This window comes from Gallinula chloropus (genome assembly GCF_964237585.1).
Source record: "Gallinula chloropus genome assembly, chromosome: 17".
Classification (NCBI taxonomy): Eukaryota; Metazoa; Chordata; class Aves; order Gruiformes; family Rallidae; genus Gallinula; species Gallinula chloropus.
The window spans coordinates 12,376,571-12,399,183 of NC_140102.1; the positions used below are offsets into that span (position 1 = coordinate 12,376,571).

The 22,613-nt window shown below is 47.0% G+C and overlaps 1 protein-coding gene across 2 annotated transcripts in view; it reads left to right on the forward strand.

The window, feature by feature from the left end:
* Window positions 1-22,613, forward strand: part of TAOK3 (TAO kinase 3) — a 48,618-nt gene that overhangs the window by 12,067 nt on the left and 13,938 nt on the right. For both annotated transcript variants that reach the window (XM_084272213.1, XM_084272212.1), the window contains 6 exons: window positions 515-606; window positions 2,563-2,656; window positions 4,083-4,164; window positions 9,822-9,989; window positions 12,759-12,965; window positions 20,177-20,311. In XM_084272213.1, coding sequence (XP_084128339.1) covers window positions 515-606; window positions 2,563-2,656; window positions 4,083-4,164; window positions 9,822-9,989; window positions 12,759-12,965; window positions 20,177-20,311 — 778 coding nt within the window. The remainder of the gene's footprint in view (window positions 1-514; window positions 607-2,562; window positions 2,657-4,082; window positions 4,165-9,821; window positions 9,990-12,758; window positions 12,966-20,176; window positions 20,312-22,613) is intronic.

Consider the following 22,613-nt stretch of genomic DNA (forward strand, 5'->3'; position numbering starts at 1 on the left):
GCTTCTCTTCCCACGCCCTCCCCTTCCTCCCCCCCTTTATCCTGGACCACTGTATTTCCCCACTGTTCCAGATTTCCCTGTTCCATTCATAGCTACATTCACAGGCTGCATATATCTGCTAGAAACTTCTCCTGGTGTGCCAGTGGAAACCCCACTGTATCTGGTGTGGGAGAAAGTGATGGCTTGAGGACTCTCCCAGCCCTTGCTGTCTGCCTGCAGGTACAAAGCCCTTGAGATCAGTGTGGGTCTCCCACGTGCCAGCATGTTGTGCTAACAGCAAGATGATCAGGTTGGCCTCTTACTTACTTTCTGTTCTTCATCTGCCTCTGGGAAGAGTTGCTAGTGCAGGCAAGCGTTTCATTGCAGCACGGCTTCACTCAGCTCCATGCTGGCTCTTTGAAGTTGTGATCTGCTGTGCTGTGCTGAGGATAACAAGGCCACCTCGTGTTAAACTATGTGCTGGGAGTCACAGTTTGTATCTTCTAACCCCTGTGTTTTGCCCTGTGGTTGGTAGGATGGCACCAGAGGTGATCCTTGCTATGGACGAGGGACAGTATGATGGAAAGGTGGATGTCTGGTCTCTTGGGATCACGTGTATTGAGTTAGGTGAGTAAATACTGAGCAGCTGAGATGAATAATTGACTCTCTGCAATACTTATTGGGAATTCCTGAAATAATGCAAGATTCTTATTCCTTTTTTTTTTTGGTTTTCTTTCTTTCTTTAAAAAGCCTGACTTGGAATACATTGACAGTTAAGTTCAATCTTTTACTCACTGGCAAGTCCAGAACATGCCACTAACGCTGCTGTGCTTTAATGTTCACCTGTGGCTAAACCATGACAAACAGTGACTCTGATGTGGAGATGGTGATGATGTCAATGATTCGTAACTCAGTGTTGTATTTCACATGCCAGCATTAATGCCTCGCTGAGACGCTCTGAACTTCAATATAAAGAACACAGAAATCAGCAGTTCTGGCCTTCTCTAGCCATCTCTGATGATGAAAGATGTAGAACTGTTGGAGAGGGTTCAGAGGAGCCATGAAGATGAGGGCTGGAGCACCTCCCGTGTGAAGAGAGGCTGGGGAAACTGAGCATGTTCAGCCTAGAGAAGAGAAGGCTGTGGGGGGACCTCATTGCAGCCTTCCAGTCCCTGAAGGGAGCAGAGAAACAGGAGGGGAATCAGCTTTTTAAAAGGGTAGATAATGGTAGGACAAGGGGGATGGAGTGAAGCTGAAGGAGGGAAGGTTTCAATTAGGTATTAGGGGGAAGTTCTTTACAGGGAGAGTGGTGAGGTGCTGGAACAGGCTGCCCAGAGAGGGGGTGGAAGCCTCATCCTTGGGGGTGTTCAAGGCCAGGTTGGCTGGGACCCTGGGCAACCTTGTGTAGCTCCAGGCCTGGAGGTTGGTGGCCCTGCCTGTGGCAGGGGGTTTGGAACAGTATGATCCTTGGGGTCCCTTCCAACCCAGACCAGTCTGGGATTCTATGATTCTCTTCCACATGCTCACCGATTTATTTTGTATGTAATTATTTATTTTCATGTGGAGTTTAGAGTAGCTGCAGCCTCTCAAAGAGTAAATCGCAGTGGTGGAACAGATACAGTGCTGCCCTCTGTAGACACCAAGTCTTGATACAAGAACCTCCACAGAGCTTTTCAGCCAAGACCCTCCAAGCCAGTTTACGTAGTCGCTGGGTTTGCTTTTTGCCCGTTACCCTTGTGAGAAGGATTGAAGTTTTTTTAAACTTTGAGTGCTGCCTTCACATGGTTCCATACCCAGACATGGGGTCAGGCAGCAGGGGGAGGAAATCTCTTGGCTTTCTTGGAATGTCAGAATTTCCTGTGTAGCAAAAGTAAGTAGTGCCTAAAGAAGAGAGGAAATAAAAGCAATGTTTGGCACGCATGTGCCACATGTCAGAGACAAGTGATTGCACTGACCTCACCCCAACTTAAAAATCCAGGTCTCAGGGGCTGATGGGCACGACTGGCCTAAGAGATCTGGTGGGGAAAAGAAGCTTTTCCCAATTTCTGTGTGAGATCTACACTTGGGAGAGGTCAGGGGCTGGTAGGTGGGTGTCCTCTTGGAGCAAGGTCTAGGAGGAGTTGTAGTTAGAGGGGGGTTCGTGATGCATCTGGGAAGTGGACTTGGCAAACTGTCCCCCTGACAGGTGACTGCAGTGACAGATGAAATGGGCAGCCACTCTGTTCCTGCAGCACAGGCACACAGCAGTGCAGGGGCTGAGCCACAAGTCTCCTGCCTCTGGCACGTGCTGTAGGTCTGGGCTCTGGCTCACTCAGCTGATCTTACCGTAGCAGCATCAGTGTGAAACCTTGCAGAACTTACTGCACCCTGTTCTCCTTGGATGTCATCATCCCTCCTTCAAGTGAATGGCAGCTTTCCTTGAGAGCTTGGCCTGATCTGACCTAGAATATTAAAATAATTAGCTTAAACTTGTTGATGACAGTGTTGAGCTACTGACACAGCAGCGATACCCTGCTCAGACTTCAGTATCTTTCTGCCTTTCTTTCCAGACTGCCTGCTCACACCTTTCTCTTCTCTTTCTAGCTGAAAGGAAGCCTCCACTTTTCAACATGAATGCAATGAGTGCCTTATATCACATAGCCCAGAACGATTCCCCTATGTTACAGTCAGATGAATGGTAAGAGAGTTATTACTGGATTATTTTTGGTTTATTTCCCTGAAAATGCTCTGTGACACACTCTGCATTGTTCTTTCTGACTAGAAGAGTGTGTGTTGCAGTGGAGTGATTGGACTGTGCTCTCAAATACCACTGTGGTGTAGGTTGGCTCAGTTTTGACCTCCTGTCACTTTGGCTGTGCTACAATCTCAGTGTGGAGAGGTGTTAATTATGGAGGTGTAGATGCTGTTAGAATTAAAATATTTGTGGATGTATTAAACCAGTTGTAGCTCAGCATCAGCAAAGCTTCTGGCTGCAAAAGGTCCCTGACAGAAGAATTGTTAGTGTTGTAGAGCAGCTGAAACACGGAGAAAGGGAGGGAAGAGGTACACAAAACATAGAGGTAATTACATGGCTTTTCAGTGAGTGACTTATCAGAGTTCTGTAGCCTGTAAATAATCCCTACACTACAGACTTGTGCCAGAATCTGAGCTTTACTACAAGACTGTGTTGTTGTTGTCATTCTGTGGGAGAAAAGGGATTGCCCCATTTCCTCTCCTCTGTGCCCAAGAGCAGGGTGTAGCTGTGGAGTGCTGCTTGGCAGAGTCCACAGGCAGCTGGAAACCAAAGCTACCAGAGAGCTGCAGAGCTCCCCTAGTTGCACTGCTGGGTATTTAAGTAGCACAGTTGTTTTATTGCTGATCACTTTATCAAAACCACTGCTGTGTCCTTATCTCATCGTCTCTGTTTTGTCCATTTATCAAGACTCAAAGAACTTGGTGTCCTATTTGCACGCTGATACCTGTGGTGCTCTCTGCAGAATTTGCAATGCAGAGTAGAGGCAGCTTGTAAATGCAGACTGAGAATCAGTGTTCTTGATTGCAAGCACTCTGCTCTCTGTTTGCTCTCTGTGGCTTTGAGAACACAGAAGAGTAAGCAAGGTGCCTTTTATACTGCTCTCAAGTTCAAAGGCACCTAGAAAATGAGTTTTCTTCTCTCCAGTTGTGATACATGCCCAAGGTTTTGTTGAGCTAAGTATTGTTTCAAGTCACTGAGTCAGTGTCACAAATGGTGGGAAGCTCTTAGAATAGAGAGCCATCTCATCAGCTAATTTAACAGCTTCATTTCTGGAGTTACCAATGATTTCACTGTCACCTATTTTTGAGTAGTTGAAGTAAAATGGGAAATAGTTGTGGCTGGTACACATAGTTCTTGGTTGTCAGTTAGTGGCTGGGGATAATCGTCTGTCCACGTTTGTTTCAACAGTAACTGTTGAGAGAACTGATGGGGGTCAACTCAGAATTTGGAAAGGTCCAGTTAATTACTCTGCCCCAGAACCTACAAACAAATTAAGTCAAGGTTTTTCTTTTGCTCTGTGCTAAGGAATGTGTGTGTGTTGCAGATCCTGAGTGCTGTCTTCATTTAGAACTTTTTGTTTTATTCACAGGTCAGACTCCTTTAGGGGATTTGTTGATTACTGCTTACAGAAAATACCTCAGGAAAGGCCATCATCAACAGATCTGCTACGGGTAATTTTTCAAATCTTTGCCTGAAATTTGGGGGAAATCTGTTTGCCTGCCCAAAAAATTCTCAAGATGGTGCACAAATATTTGCCCTTATAAAAAAGTTTTAAAAGTTGCTTTTGCTCTCCTCTGAATCAGTGGAGTTCTGGGGTCTTCTGGAGAGTGTTCTAGGCTGGCTGCTTCCTGGCTCTGCCATCAGCCACAGCTCTCTTTATAACATGATGCTTGTGAGTCAAACTGCCAGGGAAAGCAGAGGCAGGCTGTTGTGGTAAATCTGTTATGCTGTTGAATGAGGAATTATTTGGGGAAGCAGCCCAACACCCTGCTCCTCTTACACACAGAGCTCTGCAGAGGCTGTGCCTGTGCTAGAGAACTTGTCAGCCTCATGGGACAGTCTGTGAGTAGCACAGTTTTTAGCTGAGGGACGACCCTATCAGCAGGGGATGGGTAGAAGGATTTAATCTTAATTTTTATCTTTGCTTTCCAAGGCAGTACTGTACATACTTCATCTGGAAGTATTACCAAGGACAAACAGGGCCAGAGCTGGCTGGCTTAAATCTGTGCTGCAGAAGTGAATTCCAACCAGTAGTTTCTGTGTAGGTAGGACTTGGGGACGTGTTTCCTACTGCTTTGAGGAAGGAATCTTCAGCAGCCTCTCTGCTATACTCTGCTGTTGGTAGGATGCCCTGAGTTGTCGCTCTGCTGAGCTATGTGGTCTCTGAAAAAGCAGGTAGAAATACAGAGGGAAACAGGAGGCAACCCTGTCCACCCTCTGAATGGCAGAGACTGTGTGGAAACTAGAACTTGGGGCAGCTTGTGTGAAAAGCAAAGACCCTTTTGGAGAAGTTACACAGTTGTGTGGAAAGTAATGTAACTCTTGACTTGCTGATGGTCCTTCTTCCCCCCCACCTTTTCTTTACCATCCCCAGTAAAGAAAAATGTTATTGTTCTGCTGTGTAGCAGGCTGTGCTGGCTATGAAAGCTTACATACAATGTCACTGAGATATGAAGCTTACAATTTGCTACAGGATGTCTTTGAGGAAGTGGCAGAAAATCTAAAGAGCCATTTTAATTGCTACTGAGAATCTCGACTTAACCAGTCCTCATAAGATGCACAGGCAATAGCAAATCTTTTGCAGAGCTGGCAGTACGCTGAGAATTATGCTCCACATGATCAGAGGATTGAGCTCTTCATAAAGATTTACAGATACTGGCTGATTATTTAAAGGAACATGGGTATTAGAGATGGAAAAAGACTGGATGAGTTGGGTTTATCTCCTGGCTGGAGCAGGATTGGTCTCTGTGGGGTGCTCTGAACTGCCCTGTCTTGTCAAAAACCAGACAGATGCAGATGAAGTTCAGGAAGGTTATCTTGACCTCTTTTCTCTTGCAATGCTAATGTGAGCATGATTAATTCTTTATCTCTTCATACCTTTTGAATATGTATCTTTTCATGAGCTTTCTGCCTGATCTCAGTTCAGTTCTTGGTTTTGCTCTGTTCTTGCAAGTGATTCATTTGGGCCTTTCTAATCCACTTTTTCTTTTCTTTTCTTTTTTTCCCCCTTTTTCTGACATTCCTCTGGCAGGATGGGTGTTTTTTGGCACTAGGATGCATCTCAGGAAGTGTCCTTCCAGGTGTGGTTAGGTGGGAGCAGGGAAAGGCTGCCTCTGCTCTGTGCTGTTACAGTGGGAAGGTTTGATGCTGTGCTTTCCACTGCTGTCTGGTTCAGAAGCCCTGACAGATTTATTGATGAGTGCCCATTGTGGATCCCTCTTCATATTATTACTCACTTATTACTTATTTTTATTTCTCATTTTGTTTCTCTTTCCAGGCATCACACTTTTCCCAGCTTCTCTCTAGTCATGCAGTGCAGTATTTCTGTCTGGGTTTCTGATGTCCATTTTCTAGCTGTTTCCCTCTCCCCAGTGGCTTTTGAGCAATTCCTCTTGATTCACTAACATCTTGTATAAAGTGTTTGCTGCTTTTCTGTATTTGCACATCACACTTAGCTGTTCAGAGTAGCACTAACAAGATGGGCCTGGGTTAACTTCTTCCCCTCATCAAAGCACTAAAGCCAAAAGTCACTTATATCCCTTTAATGGTTTCTGTAGTGAACCAAATTAATTAGAGAGCTTGGTTTGGAAATAACCATATCATTTTGGAAAGTGCCTTGTACAGGTTCATAACTGCCAAGAGCACGTTAGGAGGGGGTCTTGTGCTGGGACTGATGCATCCAGAGTTTGCCAGTGAATCAAAAATCAGTTCCAGCTTAAATCATTGAGCTTCAGTTTACCTGAAGAGTACAGGAACTGGTTATAACTCCAAGGGCTCTGTGTTTGGGAAATTCAGGAGCAGCATTCTGGGAAAAGGTTAGGGATGTGTGAAATCCTGTCCAGCCCCTTTTCCATCAGGCTTGTGGGTTGTGTGGGGTTTGGATTCTTTTCAGTATTGCCTTTGTTAAAATTGCTCCATGGCCTTGCTGTTGCCCTGGTTGCCGTGGTAGCTGCTGGTGAGCAGCCCTTGGCATGCTGCTCTTCCACACCAGGTGAACAGGACCCAGCTTCTCCAATACTTGAGCTGAGGAATTGCTAACTCCACTGGGCATTTAACTTCCACAGTAGCTTAGATGGCTGCTCTGTGCCTACCTGACAGCCTCTCCATGCTGAATTTTGTTCTCAGGCCACTGTTCAGCCTTTGTTTTGTGGCTTCTCTTGTTGCTCTTTCAGCTCAGTTAAATGCATTTTCATGAATGTCTCTGAGCCTCTTGGTTCCTGAAGGGAGAAATGGAAACCCTGCTCTCTTCACTGCACAGCTAGCTCTGCACTCACTTCTGGCCTTGCTTTAAGCCTGTAAGACTAATTAACCCTCATGCCTTCCCTCTCAGGTGAAGGCTGATGAGTGGGCTTGTTTGTACCATCTCTAGGGAGCCCAGAGATGTATTTTTTTCCCTGTGATACATTTGTGCTGTTGTGCAGAACCAGCGTTTTCTTCCCTGGTTCTGCTTGCAGCTCCCTGACGAGCCTTTGCTCAGCTAATAGGTTTATGTTGTGGGTTTCAGAATGATTCATTCCTGTGGATTGGCAGCCTTTCTGCTCTCTAGGAATAGTGTAAGTTCATTGAAGGATGTGATTTCATGAGTACCTTAGGTTGGAGTCTGTGTGAACGACAGGAGCTGAGATCTTAAATCGTGGATATTCACTCATCTTACTTAGTTTTAGACTTTCAGAACAGTAGCCTGGCTGTTCCCTCCTGCAGTAGCTCTCCCTAAAGATTGTTGGGTTATAAGATTGAAGAGCCTTTTGTTTTTCAAGGGCTTTTCACTCGTGTGTGGTAAACAGGGATAGAGCAAACTTGTTGTGGCCACGTTTTCTTAGAGAACTGCACTTTAAGTGAGGTATTTAAGCACTAAATTCAGTTTCCATTGCTTATCTCAGGTGGAAATGGTCAAACAATTGTTGTGATATTAAATGCTGTTGAAATGAAATAAATAACCCCCCCCCAAAGTATCTCACTTCTAATTTTCAATTCTAAAATTAAAAGCAATTATAAAAGCTTCTATTAAATGCTTTCCTCCTCTTTTTCTCAGCTTGCAAGATGTTCCCATGGGACTTGGCACATGCCTTTAGAGCTCACCTTCTCCTTTGAGTCTGTTTTGGTTTTGTTGTTTGCTTGGGGTTGGTGTAATTTTCCTTGTCGCTTGGAGAAAGTCGAGGAGTTAAGTCCTTTAGCCATCGTTTCTTGGTGTTGCACAGTGCCTAGCAGAGAGGTGCCTCTGGTTTTTATGTGTAAGTTGGGCAATTAGATGATGGAAATGAACAGTCAAAATTATATTCTTGATGTGAAAGAGCCTTTTGATTTTCACTCTCGTGCACCTACCCGATGGTTTCCCAGAACCTCAGGTTGGCTGGGGTTGGAAGGGACCCTGAAATCCCATCTGCCAGAGCAGGGTCACCCAGAGTAGATCACACAGAACACATCTGGGTGAGTTTTGGACATCTCCATGTCCTTATTTCTATTGGGCCTGCAATACAAGAAAGATGTGGGACTGTTGGAGAGGGTTCAGAGGAGCCACGAAGATGATCAGAGGGCTGGAGCAGCTCCCCTAGGAAGAGAGGCTGGGGGAGCTGGGCTTGTTCAGCCTAGAGAAGAGAAGGTTGCATGGGGGGTCCTCATTGCAGCCTTCCAGTGCCTGAAGGGAGCAGAGAAACAGGAGGGGATCAACTTTTTAAAAGGGTAGATAATGGCAGGACAAGGGGGATGGAGTGAAGCTGAAGGAGGGAAGGTTTCAATTAGATATTAGGGGGAAGTTCTGTCCAGAGAGAGTGGTGAGGGGCTGGAACAGGCTGCCCAGAGAGGGGGTGGATACCCCGTCGTACCTGGGGGCGTTCAAGGCCAGGTTGGATGGGACCTTGGGCAACCTTGTGTATCTCCAGGCCTGGAGGTTGGTGGCCCTGCCTGTGGCAGGGGGTTTGGAACAGTATGATCCTTGGGGTCCCTTCCAACCCAGACCAGTCTGGGATTCCATGTGGTCACATCCCAATCCTTGAGTAGTGCTGGAACGTGAAACGCATCATCTGCCCAGTGAAACACGTATCGGCTCTGCTGCAGGATGTCCCTGGACATACAGGAAGGGTTACAGTTCAGGATGGTTGTTTCCAATACATTCCTGCTTTCTGAAAGTTATCTACAAGGAGAGAAAAAATGGTTACCTTGTTTCTAATCATAGCTCAGCTGCAGATTGTTGCTGTTTACAGAAGAATAAATGGTGGTTGTCTCCGTTGTGTAGAAAAAAATAATTTTGCTTCTGTGGGAGGTGATATTTAGAACTTTTACCCTTAATTCAAAATCAAACACCATCACTACCAGCAAAAAACCTGATAGTGAAATGACTAGCTGTCCCCATTAGCAAAACTCAAATGCACAATGGCTTGAATTAAATTAAACCCCAGAAATAAGCCTGTGGCACGATACTGTCCATGTTTATTAACAAGCCATTAAAAGATCAGCTCATCCTTTCAGCTTTTTGGAATAAGAGACTCCTCTTGCAAGGAAGACTGGGTTCTACACCCGTTACTCCACCTACAGTTGCATGTCCTAGCTCTTGAACCCGAGGAACGGCAGCACATCCAGAGCAAAGGTGTGTTTCCCATTCCTATGAGACCCTGTGGTCACCAGGTTTGAGAGGGTTGTGAGGCCAAGGGGCAGACGTGACTCTCCTGGCGAGGTTCTTTGCAGTTGGTGCCCAGCTCCTGAGCTTATAACAAAGGGCCAGCATGGTGTTTGCTGTACAGAGCAGCAGACAACTTCTTTCCTGTTTCTCCATTTCATTGTTAATGTCTCTAGAAACGTCTAGAACATGTGTGTGCTTCTCCAGCACGTGCACATCCAGCAGGTTTCAGTACTGAGGGGGCTTCTCCACAGTCTGTGTCTCCAGTCCTTGCAGAAGCAGGTCTCCTGGCGCTGGCCACAGCCTTGGGCAGCTTGGGAACTCGGTGTACTCAGTGCTGAGTGTGTTTGGGAGCCTTTCATAATGGTGTTGCTAATGACTATAAACTAATGAGTATAAACAGACCAATTACTGACCGTGAGCTGTTCTGTCAGCCGACATCAAACATACCAGCATCGTGTCTGAAACCATGTGGCTTGTTTTCCTTCAATACAGCACGATTTTGTTCGCCGGGACCGACCCCCAAGGGTACTAATAGACCTGATACAGAGGACAAAAGATGCAGTACGGGAGCTGGATAACCTGCAGTACCGGAAGATGAAGAAGATCCTTTTCCAAGAGACCCGCAACGGCCCACTGAACGAGTCTCAAGAAGAGGAGGAGGTACTGTGGGTTTGTTACCTCGTTTGCACTGCTACAGGTAGTGAGATGTTCCTGTCCCAAAGGGAGCAGAATCAGCACAGCCTGGTGGGGACGCAATCCGTGCTGTTGGAATAGCGTTGTGATCCACAGAGATGAAGGGTAGGATAGTGAGTGACAGAAGCCTTTTACTCAGTGTTAGATGAGGGTTTATTGGCAACATTACAGCTTCAGGGTTTTTCACATGGTGGCCTTTCTTCTGAAAGCTTTAGGGAGGAAACTCTTCTGGAGGGAAATGCGCTGTGAGAAGATAGCTTACAGCCCCTGTGAGAGAGGGTTTCTTGACAGTCCAAGCTGCTTCAGTCTCAGATGCCCGGTCAAGACCACTTGATTACCATAACTTTATAATAAAGTAATTGGGCTGTCATGAGCTGAAAAGCAAATCAATTAATTAGTAAGACTTATTTTTGAAAACATTCTTTAAGATTAAAGAAAAAAGTAATAAAGACCTAAAATTCAGCTTCAGTTTAAATCTTATCATAAAACCCACTTAGGTGTGTGATAACTGATGCTGACTGTCGCTTAGAGAAGGAAACCAGTCACATTTTCCATTGATGAGATTAGATAGAAATGAATGTAATTTGCAGGCACATTGGATAAGTAAATCCATGACTGGTTTCCAACAACAACAGAAAAAATGGGCAAATTGCTTTTTGTATTCCTTTTGGCTGCAGTATAGCAGGATAACATGCAGCAAGATGCCCAAGCTCAGCATCTGCTCTGTAGCTTGAGGTTTGTGTGTATCAGATATTCTTTCCAGGCTGAACAAGAGCTCTGGTTTAGCAGTGGGTGAGCTTGGGTGTCAGGTAGGAGAGCAGACTGAAGGAGCAAGACTGTGGTTAAAGCTACAGTGCTTCTGTTGTAGCCCTCCAGCCAGGCAACTTCTAAACCTCAAGCTTAGTTGTTGAGGTGGGGAAAGAGGGTATTTGTAGATTTTTGCACCAAAACCTTCAAGCTTTGTCTACCTATGTGTGAAAAGCTGTTAGGAGAGTGACAGGGTAGGGAAGCATGAGGGGATGTGTTTCCAGTTTGACTGTTCAGCAGATCCAAGTTTAACAGCAAAGCGGGATACCTGTGGTGCTAGTCAACTCCAGGATCTGTGTTCTGTTGCTCCTGTCCCCACCTCTCAAAAAAGGGGAGAGAAAAGAACCTGTATACCCAGGAATTAACACTCTAATGGAGCTCACACTCTGCATGTGCACAGCATGTTCTGCACTGCGTTTTACCACTGAGCTTGCGTGCCACAAAACGAGGGTGTATTGCTCATGGCAATCACTAACTTGACAGTGAAAAGGAAGTATACAGCTTGGTTCAGTTACTGCTGAACTGGTTAACAGAACCTGCTCAACTGTAAATGCCACAAGACAGTTCTGTTTTCTACCTTGGACTTTCTGAGGTGGAAAAGGAACCTTACAAACTTTTAACACTCAAAATACTACTAATGCTTTCCTTGGAGCTCTTGCAAGAAAGTTGAGGTCATTTGAAAAGTATTCCAGTTAGGAAGTCAGTGTTAAGGTTGCATATGCAATCTCATCTCTGTCCTTTGTGCATATAAATTCATTAATTACATATCCTTATCTTGGATGCTTCGTTACGTTATTCCTTCTGCAGCTTTATACAGGCATCCTGGAAATCTGTTTATTCTCATATATTGTACTTTGGATTTTAAGTGCTCCTAAGGCTCTGAATGATCTGCTGATGGCTTAAAAAATGATCACACAATCAAATACAAATCTGTCAGTTTTATCTTTCTGCTTGTTTCAAACCAAATGAGTACCCTGTTAATTGATTTGTAATGTAATTCTCCCCAAACTCACTTTGAAGGCCAGGACAAACTGAGTGCAGTAGCAAGCCATTCATTTGGGTAAATTGAGGCTATTTCAGACCAGAAGCTGAAGAAGTTCTTACTCCACACAGAATTCCTCACAAGCCTCTTCAGTGCCTCTAATTCATTACAGAGGACTCCGTAAATTCTCTGAGTCAGGCCATGTTAAGCTCATATTCTGGGATTACTGAGCTGGTATGAATATGCAACAAGAAAAAAGGATGCAAACTTCTGATATTTGTCTGTAGAATTAAAAATAAGTCCTACATGAGGAATATTTATTTACTTATTTCTAAGTAGATTACAGCAGTTTTAATCACTGTAATATCGAAGGCTGTTCTGCATCAGCCACTTTAAAGGTGAATGAAGAGTATATCTTGGCTGAAAACACAAGGTTAAAGGGGCTTCTGGCTTGACAAAATGTAATTGCTGGCTGCTTGGGACATGGAGGTTAAGACCTCTGTGCCTGTTGAGCACCGTGCGATAGCTATAACCAAGCAGGTTCATTGCCTTACATCTTCTCTGAGTCACAGGATGTCTTGTAGCATACCCTGACTTGGAACACTGTTTTACTACAAACTTAGATTGCACCTATTTAATTATCAGACTCCTTCCACCAGCCATCCATTATTCCTGGATGTCTCCTATTCAAGCCAGAAGCCATGCCCAGGCTTACTGATCCATGTCAAAAAATGGCTTGAAGCCTGACACAGTGAGATTGCAGGGGGACAAGGCAAAGCTGCCTGCCCCATCTGGAGTGTTTCATAACCCAAGCAGCCTTGGGAGAGGCTGTTGCCAAAGTCATGAGCAAAGAACCTTTAACCCTGCAGAGTCACCTTTAAAAACAAACTTTGGGCACTGCAGGTAATCTCCTGCAGTATTTGTAACTGATGCCCCTTGTTTTATAGGACAGTGAGCATGGATCAAACCTGAGTAGGAAGATGGACAGTCTGGGCAGCAACCATTCCATCCCAAGCATGTCTGTGAGCACAGGCAGTCAGAGCAGCAGTGTGAGCAGCATGCAGGAGGTCCTGGATGAGAGCAGCCCCGAACTGGTCATGATGCATAGTGATGAGAGCACAATTAATTCCACTTCCTCTGTTGTTCATAAGAAGGTATGTTCTCTGGTGCTCTCTGTAGCTTCCTGCAGTCCCTGCTATTGCTCACCTTGGCTCACCTGCGTAGGGCCCAACGATCAGCCTGCTGTGGTCTTGTGTTGAGCCATCTGCTGGGAGCAGGAGCTGGTGCTGGGCTTGCCAGAGTCAAGTTCTGTGTGTTTTGGGGTTTTTTTTCTGTAAAAGCTAAACTGCATTTAGATGATCACTGAAAACAGAGGCTGCTAACAGAAGGTAGCCCTGTCAGTGTCCAGGCAGGGTTCACCCAGACTTACTGCATGCCTCCTTACCCAGCCCTGCATGTGCCACTCCTTCCTCTCTGCTTGCAACATCAGCCCTTGCTTCCTTGTGAATGATTGTGCTGTATTGTGCAGTGCAATGACAACTGGTCACAGCAGCCAAGCTAACCCTTTACCAGTCACACTGTATGATTAAAATCTGCTTGCACTTGGATTTCCCTCATGAGAACTGGAAGTGTGCAGAACTTTGGACCCCTCCCACGAGGTATGTTTTGAGTCAAGTTCCACTTGATGCTTTTCTGCTCTTTTGCTGCATGCTGCCATGTGTTGCCTTTTGTTTTCTTAGTGCTAGACGTCAAGCTGAAGTTGTCTAGCTGTAAGTCAGCATCTCACCTAGGACTGGTTGACTCAAGTAGTTTTGGCTCGGCCTTAGCAGTGTCGTTTGCTAGTGGGCAGTAAAATGTAGGTGGTTTGTGTAATTACATTTGCAAAGAGCTTCACAGTGTGCATTTGCTTTTTGCCAGAGCAGCTAAAGCATTACAGCAGCCTGAAAAGTGTGAATTTCTCATTTGTTGGGCTAGGGCAGAGCCTGGTTCCAGCTAACTAACTATGTGTAAACAATGTCCCCCCTGAAATCCAGCGTTTCTGAAACTGAATATTGAAGTGCTTATGAAAGGGAGGGCTCAAGAAATGTTGCCTTCAGCAAAAGATTGCCTTGCTTGTTTAAAGATACAGGTAAAGAAGTTGCACAGGTTTTTCAGGGGGTTGTTTTTCAAATGCATTTACAGTAGCACCTTTTGAGAGATCCTTCTCAGAAAAAACCCTGTGTTAGGTACCAAACACCAGCCCAAGGAACCATCCTGAATGAAGATCATATGTTCTGGGGGGTTGGAGCTTTTCCTCATGTTTTGCCTGGTGGAGAATAGAATTTGTGAGAACTCCTCCATGAAAAGCAGCCACAGCCTCACCCCTTCCACAGTACAGGAGCTTCAGGGCAGCAGCAGAGCTCTGTGTTACTGAGCTTGTGTTTAGAGCAAAGGTGAGTCCAACCATCACCAGGGTAAAACTTAGAGATTAGAAGAAAAATCACCAGACAGGAAGATGATCCTAATAATCCCTAATTGGAAGCATAGCTTTTTATACAGCTTAATTCATAGGGTGTTCTAAACCCCTGGGAGGAGCAACATTGCAGCAACAGCAACGCTCCAGCAAGATGCTAGCATCTTCCCTTCCTGGGATCCTTTGTTGATCCTTAGCCTGCTTTCTCAGGAGCATGTCTTCATCACCAGCAAACTCATCACAGGAAGCTGAGCTGTCTGACTGGGGTGAGCTGTCCTGCTAGGAGCTCCTGTGTGGGTTTCAGGCTGGTGGCTTCCCCTCTCTAAGTCGCAGTACGATCAGTCTGAGTTGGGATATTTTTCTAGCATCTCATTTGAAGACGTGCAAGGATCATCTTACCCATGGATACATATTCTTGTGTCCATCTCCAAATGCACTGTGCCTCAAAGACACACAGCCCAGATTTTAAAAGCAGATAGGTAGGTGTTGATTAATCTTAAAATGAGGATGAGGATTTTTGGCATCAGTTGATGCCTCGTGGGCATCAGCGTTAAGCAGACATTCCCGAAATCCTGGCAACAGGATGGTGAAGCCCTTTTATCAGTGATGGAAAGACAATGTGTGGTTGAACTGGTGTGGGACTCTAGGGAGTGGAGTTCAGGCTGTTACACTGTAGGGTGACCTCAGGCAAGACACAAGGGTTTGAGCAGAAACCCGTGCACAGTGCGAGATGCTCGGGCGATACACCAGAGGTAGGTAGCTGCTGGAACCCTGTCCAAACAGATGTTCACACAGTTGCTCTGGGTTTCTATTTATCCAGAGACCAACTTCCACAAGAACAATTCTTCTTTTTGTTTAAGGGCTACTTATTAATCTAGAATATAGGTAGGAGTCCTACCTTTTGGTGGGGGGGTTCATTGCTTTTGAGAGATTTGACATCACTTAAGTAAGTGGAAGCTCCACCACCTCTCTGATCAGAGAATACCATAGAAATGTGTGAGAGCTTTTGCTCTGGCAAATAAGATCAGCAATTTCAAATCCTGCACCTAGCCAAACACTCCCTGACATCAGCCTGAACGCTGTTGGTCACAGGTAACACAGAACAGATGATTTCTTTAGTGGGGAGCTGAAAGTTCTAGGTTGTTCACCCTAAACAGAAGGATTTTAATGGTTTCATGTGAGTTTTGATCTGAGGATGCCTAAAGCTGTAGTCACAAGGCAAATATTGCACAAAACAGAATACAGGGAAGACACATTTTTTTAAAAAGGAAACCAATGTTTAAACTGCTGAGCTACCCTGACCCAAACTCCATGAGTTTCTGAGGGCTTTGAGTCATTTGAGCTGAGGTGCTGGTTTTGGATCTTGGTTTCCCACAAATCTAGACCTAAGAATTTGAATTAGAATTTCCTCATTTGTACCAGTGCCCACGGGGAGATACAATTGCAGAGTCTCTTAGCAAGCTTTTGGGAGAAGAAAATAAAAGAGCAGAATGTGATTTTCTGGGTTTGTAGGGAGATGTCTGTCATGGTAGCCCATCAGTCACATTGTCCAGGGAAGGTTGTTGGAGATACAGCTGCTCGTAGGTTTATTTGTTTTATGGGTCTCTGCTTAGCAGGAGTCTCTCTGTTAGTGCAGCTTGCTAGATTTGGTGACTCTTCATGTCAAGTGATTGCTTTTCTGGTAGTGTGACAGATTTCTGGAGACTGTTTTGCCTGTTAAGGTTGGATGAGCTTGTTTGAGAGTTAATGGTGGTTGCCTGTCGCATGCAGAAGCCTCTGATCCCAGGTTGAGGGGTGCCCAGGGCCACCACTGAGTTTTCCATGCACTCGAATCCGGACCTCTCAGTTGCTTGGCAGCAAAGGGAATTTCCCATTCCTTGCCCAGTGCAGTTTGCAGTGGGGGAGGCAGTTAAATCACATTGCTGAAGGGCAGTTAAATTGTGCTGTGAGCTGCCTCCCTGCACCAAAGTAACTAGAAGTCCCATAAACTGAGACCAGGATGACATTCTGCTCTCTAAGACTCCACCTCTTAGATCATAGAATCATACAATGCTTTGGGTTGGAAGGGACCTCAAAGATCATCTAGTTCCAACCCCCCCAAAAAGTAACCCACAGCTGAATTTTCCCATCTCAGAAGTAGCTATAATTTCAAAGTGTCAATTTAGGGGGTGTTTTTGAGCATTCTGAGGAGTCTGAATGCCCATTTTAGAGTTGTTGGGGTTTTTAAGTGATACACTGCTTCTCTGGGTTTAACATTTCATATTCACCCTGGCATACTAATGTAGGGAGGATGGTGCAGAGATTGGGGTGTTGCTGCCAGACCTTAAGAACCTTGACCATTCACACATGCTGCTTCCAGCTTTGTGTGTGACCACGGGTAATATTCAGGGTCCTGCCTCCACCTTAGCTTCACAGCTGCAGTAGGGGAATAGTGACTCCTGTGTATTTTAGTTTCTCTTCAGCCCTCTGTGGTTCAGATGGGTGAGTCTTGTGTTGCTCTTTACCACAGGACACTTTTATTCGGCTTTATTTTGTATATGAGGTGCTCCAATTTCAGCTTATGACAAAGGAGTTCCCTTCTGTAGTTGGTGACTCCCCTCCCCTTGCTCCAGCTCACTCCCTACTGGTGTGCTTCCATGAGGCTGTGTTTGCTCAGGCCCCAAGAAGGCAGATTTATCTTGTTGGAGAGGGAGAGGCCTGGCTAGGGTGGCATTGTGCCAGAAGGCTCCAAAACACACCAGTGGAAATACCAAACCCAAAGGTGATGGTAGTAGCCAGCCCGCCTGGTTTGGGTCATCTGGGTTATCCCCAGTCTATATTTCAGAGCCTTCCTTATGGCTACTCACAGAATCACAAGGTTGGAAAAGAACTTGAAGATCAAGTCCAACCATTCCCATCCTAAGCTAACCCATATCCCTAAGTACCTCATCTACCCTTTTTTTGAACACATCCAGGGAAGGTGACTCAGCCCCTCCCTGGGCAGCCTGTTCCAGGCCCTGACAACTCTTTCAGTGAAATTTTTTTTTACTAATATCTGCTCTGACCCTGCCCTGGTGCAGCTTTGTGCCATTGCCCCTTGTCCCATCTCCTGTCCCCTGGCTGAAAAGACCATCGCCCACCTCTCTACAACCTCCCTTCAGGTTGTAGGTGGGGAAAAGATCTCCCCTCAGCCTCCTCTTCTCCAGACTAAACATCCCCAGCTCCCTCAGCTGCTCCTCATAGGCTTTGCCCTCCAGCCCCTTCCCCAGCCTGGTTGTCCTTCTCTGGACTCGCTTCAGGACCTCAATGTCCTTCTTATGGTGAGGAGCCCAGAACTGGACCCAGCACTCGAGGTGTGGTCTCACCAATGCCGAGTACAGGGGCACAATTACTTCCCTAGACCTACTGGCTACACTGTTTTTGATAAAAGCCAAGATGCCATTGGCCTTCTTGGCTACCTGGGCACACTGCTGGCTCATATTCAGCCTGCAGTCAACCAACACCCCCAGGTCCTTCTCTGCCTGAACTTGATAGGTGAGAATGCTGCAGAGCTCTAGGAAGCTTGAGATTGATGCTGTTCCAGTGAAGCCATGAGTCTCATTCACCTGAGTGACGCTGCTAAACTTCAAATCTTTAATCAAGATTTTTTAGTATGACTATTCTAGAGCCTGAGACATACCTTTCTCAGGGAAGCATGCAAGGCCAGGAGCCATCCTTGTCCTACAAACACGTGCAAGGTGAAGATCATCCCAATGGCCAGCAATTGTCCTTCTGTAATGCTGTCTTCTCTTGCCAACAGTGCCACAGAAGGTCCAGGATAAGGGTGGCTGATATAAAATGAAGCTGCAGGTTTTTATTACATGTTGTACTCCTGCTACTTCTATGGAGTACTGTCCCTTTTTAATTGTTTTAGCTCGTTCTGTCTCCCTTGGGTGGGTATGGAGGAGCTGGTGCAGGCCTGGCTTTGTGATGGTCTTGGCTGTTGTGCTCCCCATGCAAAGGCGAGTGAAAGGCGAGTGTGGAGTGTAAATGCTCAAAATGAAGGGTATGAGAAACTGAGGACAGCAGAGAGGGAAACAAGTGTCTGCAGAGCAGGAGAGAGCATTGGTACAAGAGCAGCATCATGGTGGAGAAAGAGTGGAAGAAAGGAGGAGAACGTGGTGGAAAGAGTCCAGCAAAGGGCCACTAAGATGATGAAGGGCCTGGAGCATCTCCCCTGCGAGGAAGGGCTGAGTGAGCTGGGGCTGTTCAGCCTGGAGGAAAGAAGCCTGAGAGGAGGTATGATCAATGGCTATCAATATCTGAAGGGTGGGACACAGGGGGAAATGGCCAGCCTCTTCTCGGTGTCTGTGGGGGACAGGACAAGGGGCAATGGCCTCAAGTTTGGAGCACGGGGAGTTCCGCACCAATATGCAGAAGAACTTAATGGTGAGGGAGCCCTGGGACAGGCTGCCCAGGGGGTGTGGAGTCACCTTCTCTGGAGATATGCCAGACCCGTCTGGACACCAACCTGTGTGACCTGTCCCAGGGACCCTGCTCTGGCAGGGGGTTGGACTGGGTGACCTCTGGAGGTCCGTTCCGACCCCTACGATTCTGTGTGAGGTGCTACACCATGTCAGCTGGTGTCACACCGTAGGGCTTTCTGACCTTACAGGTGTCTGCTCTGGCATGGCACGGGCGCAGAGCTGCCTCTGCTCACCTGCAAACACCTGGGGAACGGGGGCAGCCATTCTCTGTGAGGGTTGGTGTCTCTTATTTGCCTTCTGGCATAGGTACCAGCAGCCTTAATTCTGCACCCTCACAGTTGGGAACCTGACTTAATTCAGGAAGAATCTCAGTTTTCCTTGGAGTTTTTAGGAGGTGGAACTGGAGGGTGGGAATTGTGGAACTGTGGTAGATGGTAGGTAGTGTAGTGGATGTGCCAACATCGGCTACCATCGCTGCTGGCCAGTGGAGCCCACGCTGCAGGGTCCAGAGGCTGCTCCCTCCTGAGGGTGTGGGCTGCTTTTGGCAGTCCCCATTTCAGTTAACAAGGTTGCAGGGGTGTTTTTCACTGGCCTTTCTCATTAGGGTGTCTTGGTTCCGTTGCAAAATTTTCACACCCTGTTTCATGGATGCACAGCCATTCCTGGCCACTGAGCAAGAGAGAGTTTGCACCAGGAGCCGTGCATGCTAAAACCTGGGAGCTGTTGCTTTAAAAGGGGGAAAAAAAATCCTTTGTGGGCTGTGGAGAGAAAGTGCTAGAACTGTGCAGGATCATGACTGGAAAGCAGGATCCCTGAGTGGTCACGGAGGCTTTGCTGGTCCTCTCCAGCCTGCCGTGGTTTTAGCCAGGATGCTCGTCCTCCGCAGCAGATAGTGAACGAGAGACAAAGAAACCCTACTGAGGACGAACCACTCTGCAAAGGGAATGAGGCAAAATGTTGCTCTTGTGTTAAAAGGGAACAGCATCTTCCTTGCCAACCATGGAAATCACGTTTTTAAGGGGATTGCTGGCTTGCAGCGCTTGAACCCGACCTTTCCGAGGACTCCGATTGCTCTGCATCGCTTTCTGCTTTCCAGGCTGTCTCCTTTTTTGGCCACATCTGTAATTCTGGAGGTTTAAAAAAAAAAACAAAAAACCCAAAAACCAAACAAACCAACCCAAAAAAAAAAACCAAAAACCCAAACCCACCCCCCCCCACCCTCCCCCCTCCAAGCCCAGGCAAGGGATTCGGAAGGAAGGCATCCCGCTAGCGATCAGCTGACGCGCCGAACCCCAGCCTGCAATGTGTTGCTTATTCATTTTGTACCGTGGGAGCTGCCGGGGCTAGCGGAGAGCTGAACTATGCCTCTCAAACAGCCGCGCTTGTGCAGACAGAGGGGTGAGAGAGAGGCAGCCGCCGCGGGAAGAGCACAGCCGGACTTTCTCCTTGTTTTTATCCATTTCTGCAGGATCATGTATTTATAAGGGATGAGGTGGGCCACAGGGATCGCAGGCCTGAGGTGCGGCCTACCCAGTCAGTGCAGAATCAGGCCCTCCACTACCGGAACCGAGAGCGCTTTGCCACAATCAAATCAGCATCTTTGGTAAGCAGCCACCCCACCCCACCTCCCCTCTCCCCCTTCTCCCTCTGCAAAAAGGGGTCAGGAATCTGGGGCTTCATCCCTCTCCCGAATTGGGGGGGGGGGGGGGGGTGGGTCGGGGTTGGGGTGGGGGGGGAAGGAGGGGGTTGTTGTCGTTGGCATAGCAACTGGATATTGCACTGAAAGATGTTTTAGCTCTGTGTGTGTGAGGTGCAAAATGTAGAATGTACCTGATTTCTGTGCGCTTCCAGCGTGTGGGAGATAAGGCTCCTTCCTGGGGGAAGTTAATATAATCCCAGATTGATTGAATTTTTTTTTCCTTCCCCTCCTCTTTTTCCACCTCTCTCTTTTGTTAATGTCTTTATTTGCATGTGCATAGGGTCTCTGTACGTATTGGTGTGAGATATGGAGATGCAGATGGGGGGTTTGAAACAATAAGCTGGCTGCTTCCCGGCTGAGCTGCTGCCTGGGTTTTTTTTCATTCATTCATTTATTTCAAGCAACTGTACCGTGACTGCATTTTTCAGCTCCAGCCCTGGGAAGGATTGCTGCCTCCAGATAATGGAGGGGGCTTACAGCAGGCTGAGGGCTTACAAAGAGGAGGGGGGGGATGGGGATGAATCCATCGAGATTTGTACTATTGCAAATGTGATTGCTGTGGATGCCTTTGTAGTAGGGAAAGGGGTGTGTGCCGGAAGAGTTAGTTGTCGTGCCGCCTCCCCCACCTCGCGTCCGCACGGGCTGCAGTCACTAGCAACCTTTTTGGGGGGAAAAGGAGGGGAAAAATGGCCTTTTAAGCTAAAATAAATGTAATCTGAAACGTTTCAGCCCGGTGATATTAGAGGTCAGAAGGAAGGAGAGCATTAGAAAGTACCCACTGTTTGGCCATGGCACTTGCTCAGTGCTATGACATCATCCTAGACCAACCCCGAAATTACACCAGCGAGCCCTCCCCTTCTTGTTTTACCCTGCCTGAACGGAGGGGGGGGGGGGGGTGTTTTTTCCTTCTCTGCCACCATTTCTTGATCCCCCCCCCCCACCCTGAATCGCTTTGCATTTCTACATGAGCACGACAGGCAGTACGTGTGTGTGAACACAGCTGGAGGCTGTGAGCTGAGGGGAAAAGCAGCAGCAGTGCCAGCAGCCCAGATTGTTCTGTGTGGTTGTTGCTGCTGCTGTTAAAATCTCAAGCGATGCTGTGGCATTCAGACCTGTGGCCGAATGCTTCATGGGCTGATGTTTCAGGGGGGAATCATCTGAGTTCCATCTTTATCAGGTGTACTGGGTAGCCACAGCCTGAGTGCTCCCCAGGCTGGTGTCCCCTGCTCCCCTTTCCCTCCCTCCTCCCCACCCTGAGTCAGAGTGACCTAGAAATATGTGTGTTAGAGGACTTTGTGCAGCACACCTGACACAGACAGTACCCCTGCTCTCCTGGAGACCCTCTGCCTTGGGAATTCTCTGTGTGTGTGTGTGTGTGTGTGTGTGTGTGTGTGTGTGTGCATGCAGCCAGGACAGTGCCAACACTCTTGCATGCACTGAGCAAATGTAAGTAGGATCCAGTTAGGTTGTCTGGAGGGAAGAAAGGATGAATGGCTCGAGTATCATACTCCAAAGATATGTACAATTTGATAGATAGTTGTGTTGGATGTATTCATATTGGTTTACTCCCTGTGGAAAGCTGCTGCACCTTCTGTCCTGCCTTCAGCAGCAGCCTGGAACTCCTGTCTCGCTTGGGTATGTCATCCCTGCGCTGCTCGGGTGGCTTGAAGGTATTGCATGGCCAGGCCCCCTGAGAAGATGTTGGTCTGAAGGTACCTCACAGTCTGTGAGGTCTTCCCAACCTCTGAGCTCCAAGAAAGATGGCTAATGTCCCAAGGTCACTCCTAAATCCCATGGCAGCCTCCTGTGGGGCTGGGAGTGTGCCTACCTTACCTTCTCACTCAGATTTGCTAAGTCTCTCTGCTTCAGTAACCAAATGATGCTAAAGATGGGGTTAGTACTGTGGGGAAGGTGCTGGGCTTTTGGGAGAACTTTTTCTTCTTGCTTTCTGCAGCACGTGCTCTGATCCAGAGCGTGTCCAGGCTCATGCTGGGAGCAGCACATCTCTGCTGGAGGAGAAGCAAGTCCCACCAGTTAGTTTGCTGTCAGCCAGTGGACCTTTAGAAAAGGACACAGTAGCATGTGTTAGGCAAAAGCTTTGGTGTCCCCATCACATGCATACGTATCCCCTTCCCAGTATAGAGGGAAGTCCCCAAAGCACCACCTTGGTGCTACAGGAGGTGGTACTTCCATCCTGAGGTGCTGG